Source organism: Gossypium hirsutum, chromosome D07, assembly GCF_007990345.1.
Source record: "Gossypium hirsutum isolate 1008001.06 chromosome D07, Gossypium_hirsutum_v2.1, whole genome shotgun sequence".
NCBI lineage: Eukaryota > Viridiplantae > Streptophyta > Magnoliopsida > Malvales > Malvaceae > Gossypium > Gossypium hirsutum.
The window spans coordinates 5,917,428-5,932,362 of record NC_053443.1 but is presented as its reverse complement, the minus strand read 5'-3'; the positions used below and the strand labels follow the sequence as shown (position 1 = coordinate 5,932,362).

The 14,935-nt window shown below is 31.4% G+C and overlaps 1 protein-coding gene across 1 annotated transcript; it reads left to right on the top strand.

The window, feature by feature from the left end:
- The first annotated feature begins 8,376 nt into the window (after window positions 1-8,376).
- LOC107953575 (ACT domain-containing protein ACR6) lies at window positions 8,377-12,042 on the top strand. The gene is made up of 7 exons (XM_016888918.2): window positions 8,377-8,806; window positions 8,941-8,986; window positions 9,159-9,273; window positions 9,766-9,833; window positions 9,920-10,519; window positions 10,610-10,714; window positions 11,500-12,042. The coding sequence occupies exons 1-7, from the start codon at window positions 8,760-8,762 to the stop codon at window positions 11,881-11,883; spliced, it is 1,365 nt and encodes a 454-aa protein (XP_016744407.1). The 5' UTR covers window positions 8,377-8,759; the 3' UTR covers window positions 11,884-12,042.
- Window positions 12,043-14,935: the final 2,893 nt, after the last annotated feature.

Below are 14,935 nucleotides of genomic sequence, written 5' to 3'. Positions count from 1 at the left end.
CCTACCTATTCAAAAGATAAAGTCTTCCAATGTTTTGATATGTGTTTAAGGATGAATTAGTGAATTGAGGGAAATCCAAAAGTTAATTAATGTTGTGGTATCTTATATATGTATACATTGAAAGATATAAATATAGATTATATTAAATCTCTTGTCAAATACCTATTTGATATGTGTTTAAACCATGTTACCCTCATCCACACCCTTAATAATAATGCATCTTTTTACTCATTATTTTCATATTAATTCTTAAACATTTTCATTTTATTAGATTTTAACATCTCTTTGTAATTTTAAATATTGTTCCTAATATCAATGCTCTGTGAACAATTCTTGCTCAATATCAATACTACCTATAATTTTCTAGGTTAATTTCTTGCAACAGTATTATTACTAACAAGTATTAGGTGCAGCGACAAAACAATTACACTCTCAAAAATAAATTTAAATTTAAATTTAAATTTTAGAGACGATATTATTAGAAAAGACAGTTACAAACTTCAAATATAAATAATAAAATAAAACCCAAAAAGAGTGGCCGTCTGGCAGGACCAATAACATCGGAATAAACCCAACAACAACAACAAGATCCGTATCTTTCCTAGTTAAGTACTTGTAGCAAAGCATATGCATATGGAATTGTGGGAAGTGGGTTGGCTTGCTATGGAAATACAATGCCAACACGTGGGGATAACATAGCACCAATTAGTAATTACAATCCAAACGTTGAGCCTTCATTGGTTAACACTTCACTAATCCATGGGGGGAAAATGTGGCCAAATGATGCCCCCATTGGTGCTTTTTGGTGGATCCAAAAGTTAAAGCACACAATACTATTATAAACCATAATGGGGTTGGCTCATAGATGGAGAATCTCCATAAATATATATACATATACCTTTCATCTCTAATCTTGTGCTCCTTTCTTCAACTTTATTGGTTTATCACATGGACCCTCCATTGTTATTTGGGGGATCATTAAGGAACTCTTATACTTAATTCTATTTTAATTATAGTTTTAGTCTGTGTTAGACTTGATATAATTTGTTCGCTTGATATAATTTGTTCGCTTTACTTTGATAATATTATTAGTAGATCCAACTTGATAACACATTTAGTTGCAGTTGTTGTTAAAGTGGTGATATATGACTATTTAGCTGATATGTAGATCTGTTATTGGGTGAACATGGCTGATCGTGTAGTCTTAACCGTGTGATTGAATTTGAATCTATTAATAGTATTTTAAAATAGAAGAATCAAATCATGTCAAACTAGAGTAGAGGGATTAAATTGCAAAGTTTAGTATACTAGAGGGACTAAAACATAATTAGACCAACATATTCTCTTTTCTCGCTATAAATATGTAATGAAACCTGCTGTTTTTTGTTGTAGGGAGCAACAAAGGGGGGTTTGTTCTAACGTTGAAGATATTTCCAATGGAGGCTAAAGGAGTGAAGTTCGAGTTAGTGTTGATTGTCATTGCAAAGGCAATGGGGGTGCTAGTTTTGAGTTCGAGTCTTGTGGAAGGTGCATTCGGGATTCAGCTCAATCCATGCACTCTCCCTCAATGTATTGCTGAATGTAAAAAGGCTTTGCATGAGAAATTTCTTAGTGCAACTTGTGCTTCAGGCCCTCAAGGGAAATTCTGCATCTGCTTAGGTTGATATAACTTGCTTAATGCTTACTTAAATTTGCCGACTGGATATGTATCTTATGATAAAAAAGAATAGATATAAATAAAATGTTTATATTAACTAGGTTTATATTGCTTTTTCTTTTACCTCGTAAGTCACACATATCCATACAAGTTACACTACTAGTAAACATGTTAGAATAGATAAACACCATTTTGGTTAATAGGCCCAGTGTTTATATTGATGTAATTTATGTGCTTGATATATGGTATAGTTAGTTAAATGTTGATCTATGATTTTTGGACTCCTTGTTTTCCATAAATCACTTGTCTTGGACTCATATATGGGGTAAGAACAGTGGACTGTTTCATTTTTTTCTTGAAAAGAGTTAAGAACATATAAATTTGTCCTTGAGTTAGGTGTCGAAACCTGAAGTCCTACACAATATTTAGGAGATTTGAAAAAATTATTTTAAAAAATTGGTTTAAAAAGTTTAAGTTCGTTTAAATATGAGTTGAGTTTAAGCTCTAACATCTACGGTTTAAGTTTCACCTAGTTCATTTTCAAATTTATAATACACTATTTTATTTATTTTTTACATATTAAATAATTTATAACATGTGAAAATTATATATATAATACTATAATTTAAATATTATGTGGTTTATATTTAATATTTTAATAAAAAATTCAAAAAAAATAAGATGAATCAAAATTTGGACAAATAAATCCATATTTTCATATGGAACAAAATTTAAATTAATTATTTATAAATATGATGGGTTTGAATAAAAAAATTATATTTTCGATTCGAACAAATATCGAAGAAACATGTGTAATGTTGATACTATATATATAAAAGTTCGGCCCAAATCCGATTCAGTACTAGCCAATGTGTATTGCAATAAAATATAAAGATACCGAAACCTTGCCAACTAGTTCTTTCAATGTTGTCTGAAAAAATGTGACAGTAGATAATAATCAGCCCCAAACATATCTATAAAGCAGCCAGTCATGATTCATGCTAATGCTAAACGCAACAAATAATGGTGTCTCCATAGATTGTGCACTCACTATCTTAAAACCCACCATTTCAACTTCACCTCCTAAAAGGGTGTCTGGATTAGCTAGCCACAAAAATGGGTGGTCTCCAAATGGCGATTTTTATGATCAGACCAGACCAGACCAGCGATTGAAGACAAAAGCTTAGCTACTGTGTTTTGGCAAGTCATGAGTGATAGACAAGTGGGGATGGATGGTGAATTCATTGATTCTTGGGTATCAAATTGTGATGATTTGTGGTCGGGGAAATGGTTGGTAAGCTAGAGCTTTGTAGGCTGTGTCGTGTAATAAAGACAAAAAAAGCTTCAATATGTTGCTGCCCAAATTGGTGGCATGCATGAATGTTCATTACCTCGTCCACTACACTGTACTTTTACCCTCTTCTTAGGGTTGTTATTAGGGAAAAAGTATCATATATATACTTTTAATTGGGATTTAGATTGCATTTTATCTTTTTACTCAAAAAATAAATAAATTAGTCAATTTATGTTAGATCAAAAAGTAAATTAGTTTTTCTGATTAAAATTGCATCCATTTCTTCAGTTAAAAACTAACCTCTATATGTAGCATAATGTACATGTGGCATGCTCTATGTCATTGTTTGATTATTTTATTAGCCATGTCAATTTTTAATAATAGGAATGGATGAAATTTGAATAGAAAGGATTAAGTTACTTTTTAGTAGAAGTGACAAAATGCAACCTAATAATTTTTACCAAAAACAAAACATCTGATTGTGGTTATTATTATTAAGTTTAAGCAAAGAAAAGGTAGTAGAGTTGGTGAAGTCAAGAAAATTAGTGGGTTTTAACATAGAATTTACTAATGGGGCAAAGAGGTCCGCATCTTAGGTCGCAATTGGACCTTTTTGCGATGCTTCAATACCATTCCGGCCCATGATTATATCGAATAAAACTTAAGTCTATAATAATATATATTAATTTGTATATGTTTAAAATTTTAATAAAATATACATTAATTAGTTAAATATTTTTAAAAGAAGTATGAGTAGATTTAAAATGGATTTGAGTTAGTTATTTACAAATATGAATAAAATTAAACAAAATCTAAAACCTATATTTTGGGTCAAACCGAGCTTTAACAAATATAGATTATGTTAATCCTATGCAATAATTAAACTCAATCCGACCTATGAACACCTTTATCTTACATATTTCTTCTTTTCAAATTTAGAGACGTCATGGTTGAAAAAGAAACACTTTGGACCTCCAATTTTCCATTCAACTAAATTGACAAATTGAGATTTCAATTTTTCTTAAAAACAATTAAAATCAATCATCTTATAAGTAAATGACATTAAAAATCATAAAAATAAATAATAAATATATTAAAATTATAAAAAATATATTTTAAAAACAAAATCAATCAAAACATAAAAAAAAAATTTAACTAAGAATAAGAATAATAAGAAATTTTTTATACTATCGATTTTTTATAATAAAAATTTGTCGGGCAACCTACTAAACCCCCAACAATGGTAAATAAAAATTTTCAAAGTGTTGTTTGTCGAGTAACTAATCAAACCCCCACAATGATAGGTATCATCCTTGAGTCATATTAAAGTTGTCTCCCACATTCACTTAGAGCCATGTACAATTCATGATGGGGGAACACCTCGAGGCAACAGGTTGTATGTGGGCACACAACCACTCACGAAGGGGACATGAGCATCTTCGCTCTTGGTGGGGTTTGAACCCCTGACCTATGGCATATAGGTCACCACTTAGGGAATATGGTACCATTTGAGCTAATTTTTATTGTTGAAGGGGTCGGCTTATTCGAGATAAGTCTTTGAAGTGTTGTCTTATGGCCAGCCTACCGAACTCCTCAACAATGTAAGGTATTGTCCTCGTGTCAATATTTTGTCTCCCTCCTCCGCCAAGAGCCTTATAGGGGTTTATGAAGGGGGAACGCCTCAATTGGCGGAGGTATGACTTGCAAGGCTTAAAGGTGAGGTATGAGTATAGTGCATAACATTAATTATATAGATCACTTACATGCGGGGGGACTCAAACCATCAAATATAAACTACATACTTGCAAGTCCATTGGCATTCCCGATAATGTTCCAGAACCCAAGATTACTAGAAAAATAACATAAACCCAACCACAAGTAACTCAAAATCAACCTCAAACCAACACTAGACAGTACCAACAATCCTAACTAAATCTTCCCCAAGATCCCTAGCGTCCATGTAACCTTCAACATATTCTTACTAGGAAAACTACCCCCAATACTACCAATACCCTACCTTATTATTATTCACAATATTATCAAGGCAACACCAACGCCCTTCAAGATGAACAAACCTCTCAAATCCCCTATCTAGACTTATAGCAATTTATATAAATGCAGGGAAAAAATAAAGATAATAGAAGAACAACTCTCTACATGGCAAAGGTCATATCAAAAGCAGCAGGAACATCAACAATAACTCAACCTATGAAATGAGGAAATCTTTGAAGAGTTAAGGGTTGGAAGGGACCCTAAACAACAAACCTCCTATCCAAGAAGAAGAGATGGTCCAATCTTACCCCAACAAGCGACAAAATCAAATATGTGAAAACAACCCGACATTTGTATGCCCACGAACAACTTGTTGCCTCGAGGCACTCCTCCTCTGTGAACCATACATGGCACTCAGTGGAGGTGAGAAACAAAACTCTGACATAACTCAAGGACAATACCTACCATTGTAAGGAGTTCGAATAGCTGCCTAACATACACTACTTCGAAGGTTTTTCTCGAAGAAATCAACCCCTCGGCATGGTTAAATCTCAAACCAATCAATTAAAGAATATTTATTTTTTATTTAAAAAATCTGAAAAAAATTAAAATAAATCCAATTCTAATGATCATTAACAAATTTTTCTTGTTCTCGGTTTTCATCTTTTTACTGATTTTAATATAATTATATAAGAAATCAAATAGTTGAACAGACCAACATGATTCCTCGTTCTCAACCATGCTTTAAAAAAAAGCAAAAAGAAAAGAGATTAAAGAAACTTTAATTTCCTTGATACAGTTATCTGTCATGTAGATAAGATCCATGTAAACATCTTACAAAAAACGAAATTTCTCAAGAAAGTTCCACACATTTTTCCCCGGAAAATGCCAAAAGAAAACTGAGATTGAGAAGATATTTATTGTTTGTTTGTTTTTCTTACAAAGTAGTCCTACCAAACAGCAATCGGCTCCCAACAATGTTAAAAAGTAAGCCTTTTGCTGTTTAGATATGGCCACGTTTATAGTCTCCTAATCACTGTAGTTGCTTTCATGCTTTATCTTCAACATTGCCTGATCCAGTTTTTAAGATTGGGGTTCCTTTTTATAATTAATCTTCGAAAAATAAAATCAAAAAATTGGTAAAAACTCATAAATTGTGTTGTTATTATTATTATTATTATTTTCGGATTATTTTAGCAAAAATATATTTTTATTTTCATCCTTGGTTTTTTAATTATAAATTTATTATTAACAATAATTTATATTTTAAAATTAATCAAAAAATTTGAAAAAAATTCGAAAATTCAACTTATTTAACTTTTGATTCAGAGTCATGCTATAGAGCGAAACAAGAAAAATTAAGAAATCGAAAGCCGACCCAAATTAGGTTATTTGGATAATTTATGGAATAATGGTTTTTCTTTTAAGGTAGAATAAAAGTTAAAAAAAACTATATTTACAAGTGCTATTTTTATTTAAATATATTTTATTTTATATAAAAGTTTAACTTAAAAAAATATATAAAAGTTATTAATTATTATTCTTTGCTTGAGAAATTGTTTTTAAAAGATTACTAAATAATATGGAAAAGGTATAAAACAAAATTCACTCTTTCAAAATAAATTCAAAAATAAATTGAACTCAGAATTATGATAAGAAATTAAAAAATCTAAAAAATTCGATCCAACTAAACCAATCTCACTATTAATATGCTCTACTTTGTATATAAAAAAACCCTCGAATTCTCTAAGAGTTTTAAAGAAAATGAAATAATTGTATAAAGAAAAATGGGGCAAATAACCAATAAAAGCTCTTCTATTTTTAAAATTACCGAAATGCTCCAAGTTCTGAATTAATTACCAAAATGAACCATTTCCCCCAAAAACGCATCCACGTCAGCGCGTTGTCAGGGGATAAAGCAGGAAAACGTGGACAAAGTGCTTCCTCAACCTGTTTTTTAGGATTTAGGGTTTTTTGCAATTAGAGTTAGGGTTTGAAGTTTTTGAGTTTTTAGATTTTAGGGTTTTAAGGAAAAAATTAAATAAATAAGGGTTTAAAGTTTAGGGTTTCTTAATTAAATTAATTATAAATTTTAAAAAAATTAAAAATTAATTAGAAATTATTTATTAAGTCTAACTTTATTTAAATATAGTTAAATATTAATTACAATTATTATATTTTTTCTCGAATTTTAAATTTAAATTTCTACAGTTTAAAGTATATATTAAATATTAAAATATTAAAATTTATATTAAATTCCATTAAATAAAGTTATTAATACCTATTTATAAATCATCACTAACAATCAATAAAATATTTACCCATGATCTTAAGACCTTAATTAAGGAATTATTATCCCTAAAATATTCTATTATTAATATGATTGTATTATATTAAATTTCATGTATTTTTTTGCATATTATATTATATTAATATTTTTAATTTATTATAAATTTAAAATTACAGCAAAAGATAAATTTAATATATATATATAAACTTTTAACTCTTTTTCTGTTTTTCATAAAAAAAACTCTTTTTCTATTTTAAAATTTGAAAATACAAAAATTCATTATATATTTTATTTTTAATTTATTATTAAAAAATTCTTTTAATAAATTTAATTTTTACTAAAAACATTTAATTTTATTAGTTTATTTTTTTAGAAGAGTTTAAAATATATAACGAATAACAACTAGTTTTATTTGATTTTCCTTAAAAACCTTAAATACTAAACCCCAATCTAATTTTTTTTTAAATTTATAATTAATTTACTCAAGTAACCCTAAACCCTAATTTATTTAATTTTTTTCCTTAAAACCCTAAACACTAAACCCTAATTTAATTTTTTAAAATTTATAATTAATTTACTCAAGTAACCCTAAACTCTAATTTATTTAATTTTTTCTTTAAAAACCATAAACACTGAACCCTGATCTATTTTTTAAAAATTTATAATTAATTTAATTAAAAAACCCTAAATCCTTATTTATTTAATTTTTTCCTTAAATCCCTAAAATCTAAAAACTCAAAACCCCCAAAACCCTAACTCTAATTGCAAAAAACCCTAAATCCTAAAAAACGAGAAAAGTATTTCCTCAAGGAAGCGTTTTCCTGCTTTATCCCCTGACAACGTGCTGACGTGGACGCGTTTTTGGGGGAAATGGTCCATTTCAGTAATTAATTCAGAACCTAGTCTATTTCAGTAATTTTAAAAATAAATGAGCTTTTATTGGTTATTTACCCTAAAAAATGATGTTAAAAATAAAAATAGAATGGGAACTTGATTTAACAATAAAAAAGGATGTGAAGTTGAATTTTGGAATTTAATACTCTATATTAAGAAAGATGTTAGCATCTGTAATGCTTTTCTCCAAACCTTTCTTCATACTTTCCGGTTACTATATTGCCGCTGGGAACCACGTCCGGTTCCGGCAGACATGGCACGTGACATTACGATGAATGAAGCAACGTAATCCTCACATAGTCACGTGGATTAAACCCTTCCCGCGCACGGTACGGACTCTTTAATTCAATAAAGGTGGGGTGTGATGATGATTTCACCCAAAGAATAAACCTTCTTTTTCTTCAGTTGCATCGCAAGTAACGTCTGTTAACTGTTTACATTAGCCAATCAATAGCCGACACGTGGATACCAAGATCCCTTTGTACCCTTTTAGCCTTCCTTTTGGTTTTATAAAACGCCCCTGCAGACTTCACCTCCTCCATTGCCCATTCTAATTTCTATCTTCTTCTTCTTTTTATTTTTTTATTTTTCTTTTTCCGTTTTCGTTTGAATATTTTGAGAAATAGAAAAGAATGGATGATGAATTTGCAAAGCTTATTAGGAGAATCAACCCTCCAAGGTATTTGCTCTGTTTTCTTTTGAAGTTTCAATTCAATTCAGTTCAATTTAACCCATTTTCCTTTTCTTTTTGTTTTAGATTTTATGTTGTTTTTTGTGTTGCCTTTAATGGGTTGAATTCCATTTCTTTTGTAGAGTTATTGTTGACAATGGTGCTTGTGGACATGCTACCTTTATACAGGTATCATTTTTTTTTGCACGTAAGACTGTGTTTAAGCATGTTCAGACTCATGTAATTGTTACAATAATAATGGTGCTAATTGAATTAAGGTTGAACCAGTATCAATAATCATGCTATAAGTAGCATAAGGTTGTACTAATAAGCTTTGGTAATATTGTGTTTTTTTTTTTAGGTTGATAGTGTGAACAAGCATGAGATTCTCCTTGAAATAGTCCAAGTTCTTTCAGACCTTAACCTTAATGTAACCAAAGCTTACATCTCTTCTGATGCTGGATGGTTCATGGATGGTATGTTTCATAATTTTTGTATTTAAAGGCTCTAAGCAAGTTTGCGAAATGTTGTTTATAGACTCTTAAAAGCCTCCCGACAATGGTTGGTTTTGTGCCCAAGAATAGGATGTCTATGCTTGGTTTTAGCTCCGGATTTTATTTTCCAACTCTACGAAAAGCTTTGAGGGGTTCACGGAGTAAGAACGCCTCCACCAACCAAGGAAATGTGAGCTAACATAGCAGTTGTGAGTAAAATGTGTTCAAATCCCACCAAGTGCAAATGCTCATATTTTCCTGGTGGATGGAGGCCCTCCTATTCCATGAACCCTTCGAGGCTCTTTTCGGAGTCACGAGACCAAACCCGAGCATAAACACTCCACGCCCAATATCATCTCTTTTGAGGGATACATCAGCTACCTATGAACACACTTGGCAAACTTTTTTCAGAGCAAGCCCGACCTCCCCCACAACAGTGCTGTAATTATATCGAACTCGTTTGTTTTTTTTCAGTGTTTTATGTGACAGATAATGAAGGGAAGAAAATTACAGATGAAGAGACACTTGGTTATATACAAAAAGTAAGCGTAAATTGGTGGGATTCCATGTATGATATTAATATCAATACGATACCTTTTAAACCATTTTCATTTGTTAAATTCTACAGACACTTGAAACCAAAATATATATCTTAAATTCAATGAAGAGCTCAGCTAGTTTAATCCCTTCCAAAGACCATACCAGTACTACAATAGAACTAACCGGCAATGATAGGCCCGGTCTTCTCTCCGAATTATCCGCGGTTTTAGCTGATATGGGATGCAATGTAATAAACGCCGAGATATGGACACACAACGCTCGAGCCGCCACCGTTATCCATATCACCGACCGGTCAACAGGTCACGCGATCGAAGACCCGGACCGGCTTTCAACAATCAAGGAACTACTCTTCAATGTAATGAAAGGGGACAGTGATTTTAAGACACCAAGTGCAAGAATGTTTGTTTCAACATCAAGAGAAACTCGTACAGATCGAAGATTGCATCAAATGTTGTTAGCAGACAGAGATTTTGAGAGACATAATGACAAATTTTCGATGGAACTACATGTAACTGTGTTGGATTGTCGTGATAGGGATTATACAGTTGTGACCATAAGATGCTTGGATCGACCAAAGCTATTGTTTGATACTGTTTGTTGTTTAACGGATATGGAATATGTTGTGTTCCATGGAACTGTCATTACAGGGAGACTGGAAGCTTATCAGGTTTGTAAATTATTACAAGGAATTTCAAATGTTTTTTTAATGAAATTTAAAGTGGGTTTTTATTGTAAAACCTCTTCTTTCTTTTTGTAGGAATATTATATCAGACATGTCGATGGGTTCCCTATAAGTTCAGAAGCTGAACAACAAAGAGTTATGGAATGTCTTGAAGCTGCCATTGAAAGGAGAACCACACAGGTTGGTTACCTTCAAACTCTTTTTTTTTTTCTTATAAAAAGAAAAATTGTTGTTAGTGGGTATAATTGTATAGAATTTGAGATTTAATCCTTCTATCATCCTACTTTTTCAATTGAAAAATCTTAGTCTGATCGCCATCGTAAGCGATAGTTTTTGTCAATATTTATTAACTTATCATGTTTATTTCCTGTCAATCATATGTCAGGGTCATATGGGGATTGAAGACATCTTAATCAAAATTTTAATTTGATAATTTTTGACAAAAAAATTTACAATTTTAATGACTGGATTGAAATTTTTAAATAAAAGAAAAAAGAGTAAGACTTGATTTTTAAGTATAACAACTAATAGCATACTTTATTTTTTTTTTTTAACCTTTCGTTCTTCCCAACAATGTACTTTACAAGGTCTGAACTTATGTTAAGTGCATAGTGGTGAAGTTAAAAGGGTGGCTAGAGGCTTTGGTCCCCTTTGGTTAAATGAGAAAAAAAATTCTATTTAGCCCCTCCTCAGCTTAAATTATTCAAATTAAGCCTTTTTAGCACTTGAATAAATGAAATATTTACATTTTCAGCTCCTCCAAATCATGTAATTTAAGCATTTTAACACAAAATTTTTAATTAACTCCCAAATAAAATTTTCGCCTTCGCCTCCAATGTAGCTTAGCAATCCACAGTTCAAAATCTTGTTTTAAAGCTCTTCATAAAAAATTAAAAAAAAAACCTTGGTCAAATTGCAGTTTGAGTCCTTGTACTATACTCAAGTTGGGTTTATTGTGCATACAGGGTGTGGAATTGGAAGTGATAACAGAGGATCGGTTTGGGGTACTATCAGAAATCACAAGAATAATTCGTGAAAATGGATTAAGCATTAAAAGAGCAGAAATAAGGAGGAATGGTGGAAAAGCAAAAGACAGGTTCATAGTAAGTGATGCGATGGGAAATGGGGTGGTTGATCCCAAAACCATGGAAATGGTCCAAAAAGAAATAGGAGGATTTGGAGAAGAAGAAGGTTGTGGTGTGAAGGTTGAAGGGAATAATTCCTCCCTTTTATTATCTACGAAACTTCCCAAAGAAAAACACGAGACAAGGACAAGTTTCTCATTTGGGAACTTGTTTAAAGGAAGAAGTTTCCATAACTTCAATAAACTCATCAAATCTTGTTCTTAATTTATTATAATATTATTCTGTCTTTGTTCCCTACTGGTTTTTGGAGGGGAATTATAGCTTATTGCTTGTGTGTTTCCCATGTACATGTATAGGTTTGGTTTTGTATGTAAATTAATTGTACATAATTGTTTCAATGAAACTTTGGAGGATTTAAACTTAGATACTAGCTAGATAAGTCCTTATCATATCAGCAATGACTCCATGCAATAATAAAATGTCTCTCAGCTCAACTTTCTGTAATCTCACCCTTGACCATTGCAACTCACTTCCATCCTTGATTTCATGAACTTGACCACTGCGATTGACTCTCCCTTTGAATCATTGGTTCCACCCTCGATTTCCCTACTTGCCAAGGTTGCATTCTGGTGTGAGATATGCTTTTTGTTTCCTTTGCAAGAAAAGAAACTCAAAATATCCATCATGGGGAAGTGTTTATAACTTCAAATTTTAAAGATAAGTAGAGTATTTTTCACTGCATGTCCATCTGCTATATGTTATCATTATCAACCATGCAAATATAAAATACATCTTCTTTGTTGGAAATTAGGTTGGATTTTGAGGATTGTTCGTCGATGACGAAAGAACAGCTTCTTTCTAGTATCAACTTAGAGGCCAATTCTGCAAACATGATATTATAACAAAACGTTCATGTTTGGATTTTGATTTCGTCAGTGAAAGCTGGGATTACAGAAAGTTGAGTTGAGAAGTGAGGTACAAGACATTTTATTGTTGCATTGAATCATTGTTGATGTCTCTAGTTAATGGAATAAAAATAATAATAAAAACCTTCATAAATGGATGTTGTAATTTAAGCTCTTATGTGTCATTTTAATCTATTAACAATGTATACAATTATTACTCAATATTCGCTTTATATTTATAAAGAAATCTACTTTATATTTCTAAATAAATTTGAATATTCATCCTTCTAATTTACTTTACTTTTTAAGTTATTAATTTAAAAACATTGAATTAATAAATTCATATATTCCACCATTTTAGAAGGTTGAACAAATAATTTATTTGATCCGGATATGAATTTAAATAACTTAATTAAATGCAGATAATAAATATATTTAAACAAAGATATAAAGAAAGTGTTTGATAAATAAAATTTCGAGCTTCTTTTTTGGCTGATTGTAGTATTTAATGAATGAAAGTTTTTTCACAACTAAAACCTTCATATATTAAAATATTAAATGCAAGAACTTCTTCTGCTAAAACTTTCAAAACAGAAAACTTTGAATAACTTTGAATGAACAACTTTTTCCACAGTTACATATCTGACCATATTTGCTCAAAAATTACTCCTTTTGCCACATGCTCTCAAACCTAATAAGAATGCCAAGATATCAATATCCTTCAAAGCTCAAAGTAAATCTAAAAAATATTCACTAATTACTTTCCTTAATAAATGTTTTAATTCCTTAGTAATAGTGGTTTATTTCAATAATTTCACCTAATAAAAACTAAAATATTATAAACAAATAAATACTTAAGAATAAAATGTGTCATACATTTGTCATTTTACACATATCAACTTACAACTATTAGTTAAAATTTACCAATAGAATGTGAAACCAACCATTGCAATCAGTAAATTGCCAACAGTGGAACCAAAAAATTTAACCCAAACGAGAGACCATCCAAAACCAATAGCATGTTTGGTTGGGGGAATAGGAATGCATTCCCCCCTATTCGGTCGACCCACCACCAAACCAACGTTTGGTTGGCTGTAATGCCATTACAGTCTGAATCCATTCAGGCCCTATTACATGAAAAGGCTGTAATAGCCATTCATTGCCCACATATCCAATTGGCTATTCCATCTAGCTCTCTTTTTTCATTTTCTAATTTCTACCCTCCTCCATCTTCTCTCACAGATTTGTAACTTTCTCTCCTTCTGTTCCCATATTTCAAGTAATTTTTTCCTTCTTTGATTTTTCCATTCTTTTTAACGTTTCTCTTCTGTATTTTTTGTCACTTTTGCAGCCATGGTTCTCGAGGTAAGCTATTCAATTAGATTCCTCTTTTGATCTCCTTCTTCTAACTCATCAATTATTTTAGTATTTCCGTCTTCTTTTTTCGTTACTCAAAAGGGTTTTGTTGATTTTTCTTTTTTGGTTTTCAATTTTCAAATCGGTCAATTAGGCTACTATGATATGCATTGATAACTCAGAATGGATGCGAAACGGCGATTATTCTCCGTCTTAATTTCAAGCCCAAGCTAATGCTGTTAGTCTTATCTGTGGAGCTAAAACCCAGGTAAAATGATTGCATTTTAATGGAATGTTGATGCGGTCGTTGAAAGCACCAAAAATATCTTATCTTTAATAAATAATGAAAAAAGAATAGTAAAAGAAAAGTAGGGTCAAATCCTCAAGGATTGGACTTACAAAATATCTTGTTCCATGAAATCTCATGCAAAATCTTGCCCAAGAAAACTTGGGTTCCTGAAAACAAATAAAATAAAAAAATAAAAGAATTAATTGTTTGGATCTGAAAACGAAAAATAAAATAAAAAGAGATTTAAGAATATTGAATCGAAAATTAGAGAAATTAAAAATAGAGTTGAGAGAAAGGAAATTCTTATGGGAGATTCCAGCCTCCAGTTATCTCGTTCCGCCTTGAGTTCAATTCTCGGCTTTTAGATGATCCTTCCCAAACTAAATAAGTCAGTTATAGTGGAAGAGGACGCCTACGACCACCAGCTCCAAGGATTTAGACTTACGATTTGGTGGAACCTGACTCTAGCCAACAATCGCTTCTGTGGGATTGTCTTATGCTAGATCAACGCTTCTCAATGGCGAATCCCACGCCATTTTGTCTCTTGGGCTCACCAACCTCTGACGCAGTAAGCTAACGAACCAACTGTGCAACCTTCCCAAAACATACAAAGCGACCGCCTTTACATACGTTAAAAAGCTTACTTCTTAAGGGACATGGACGAAAGCGTCAGCCCCGTAGTGCGAAGAAACGATGAATACTCGTTGAGAAGGCTAAGTACTTCTAAGCCTCAAGAACCCTTTTTGGGAAATATCGACAACCTTCG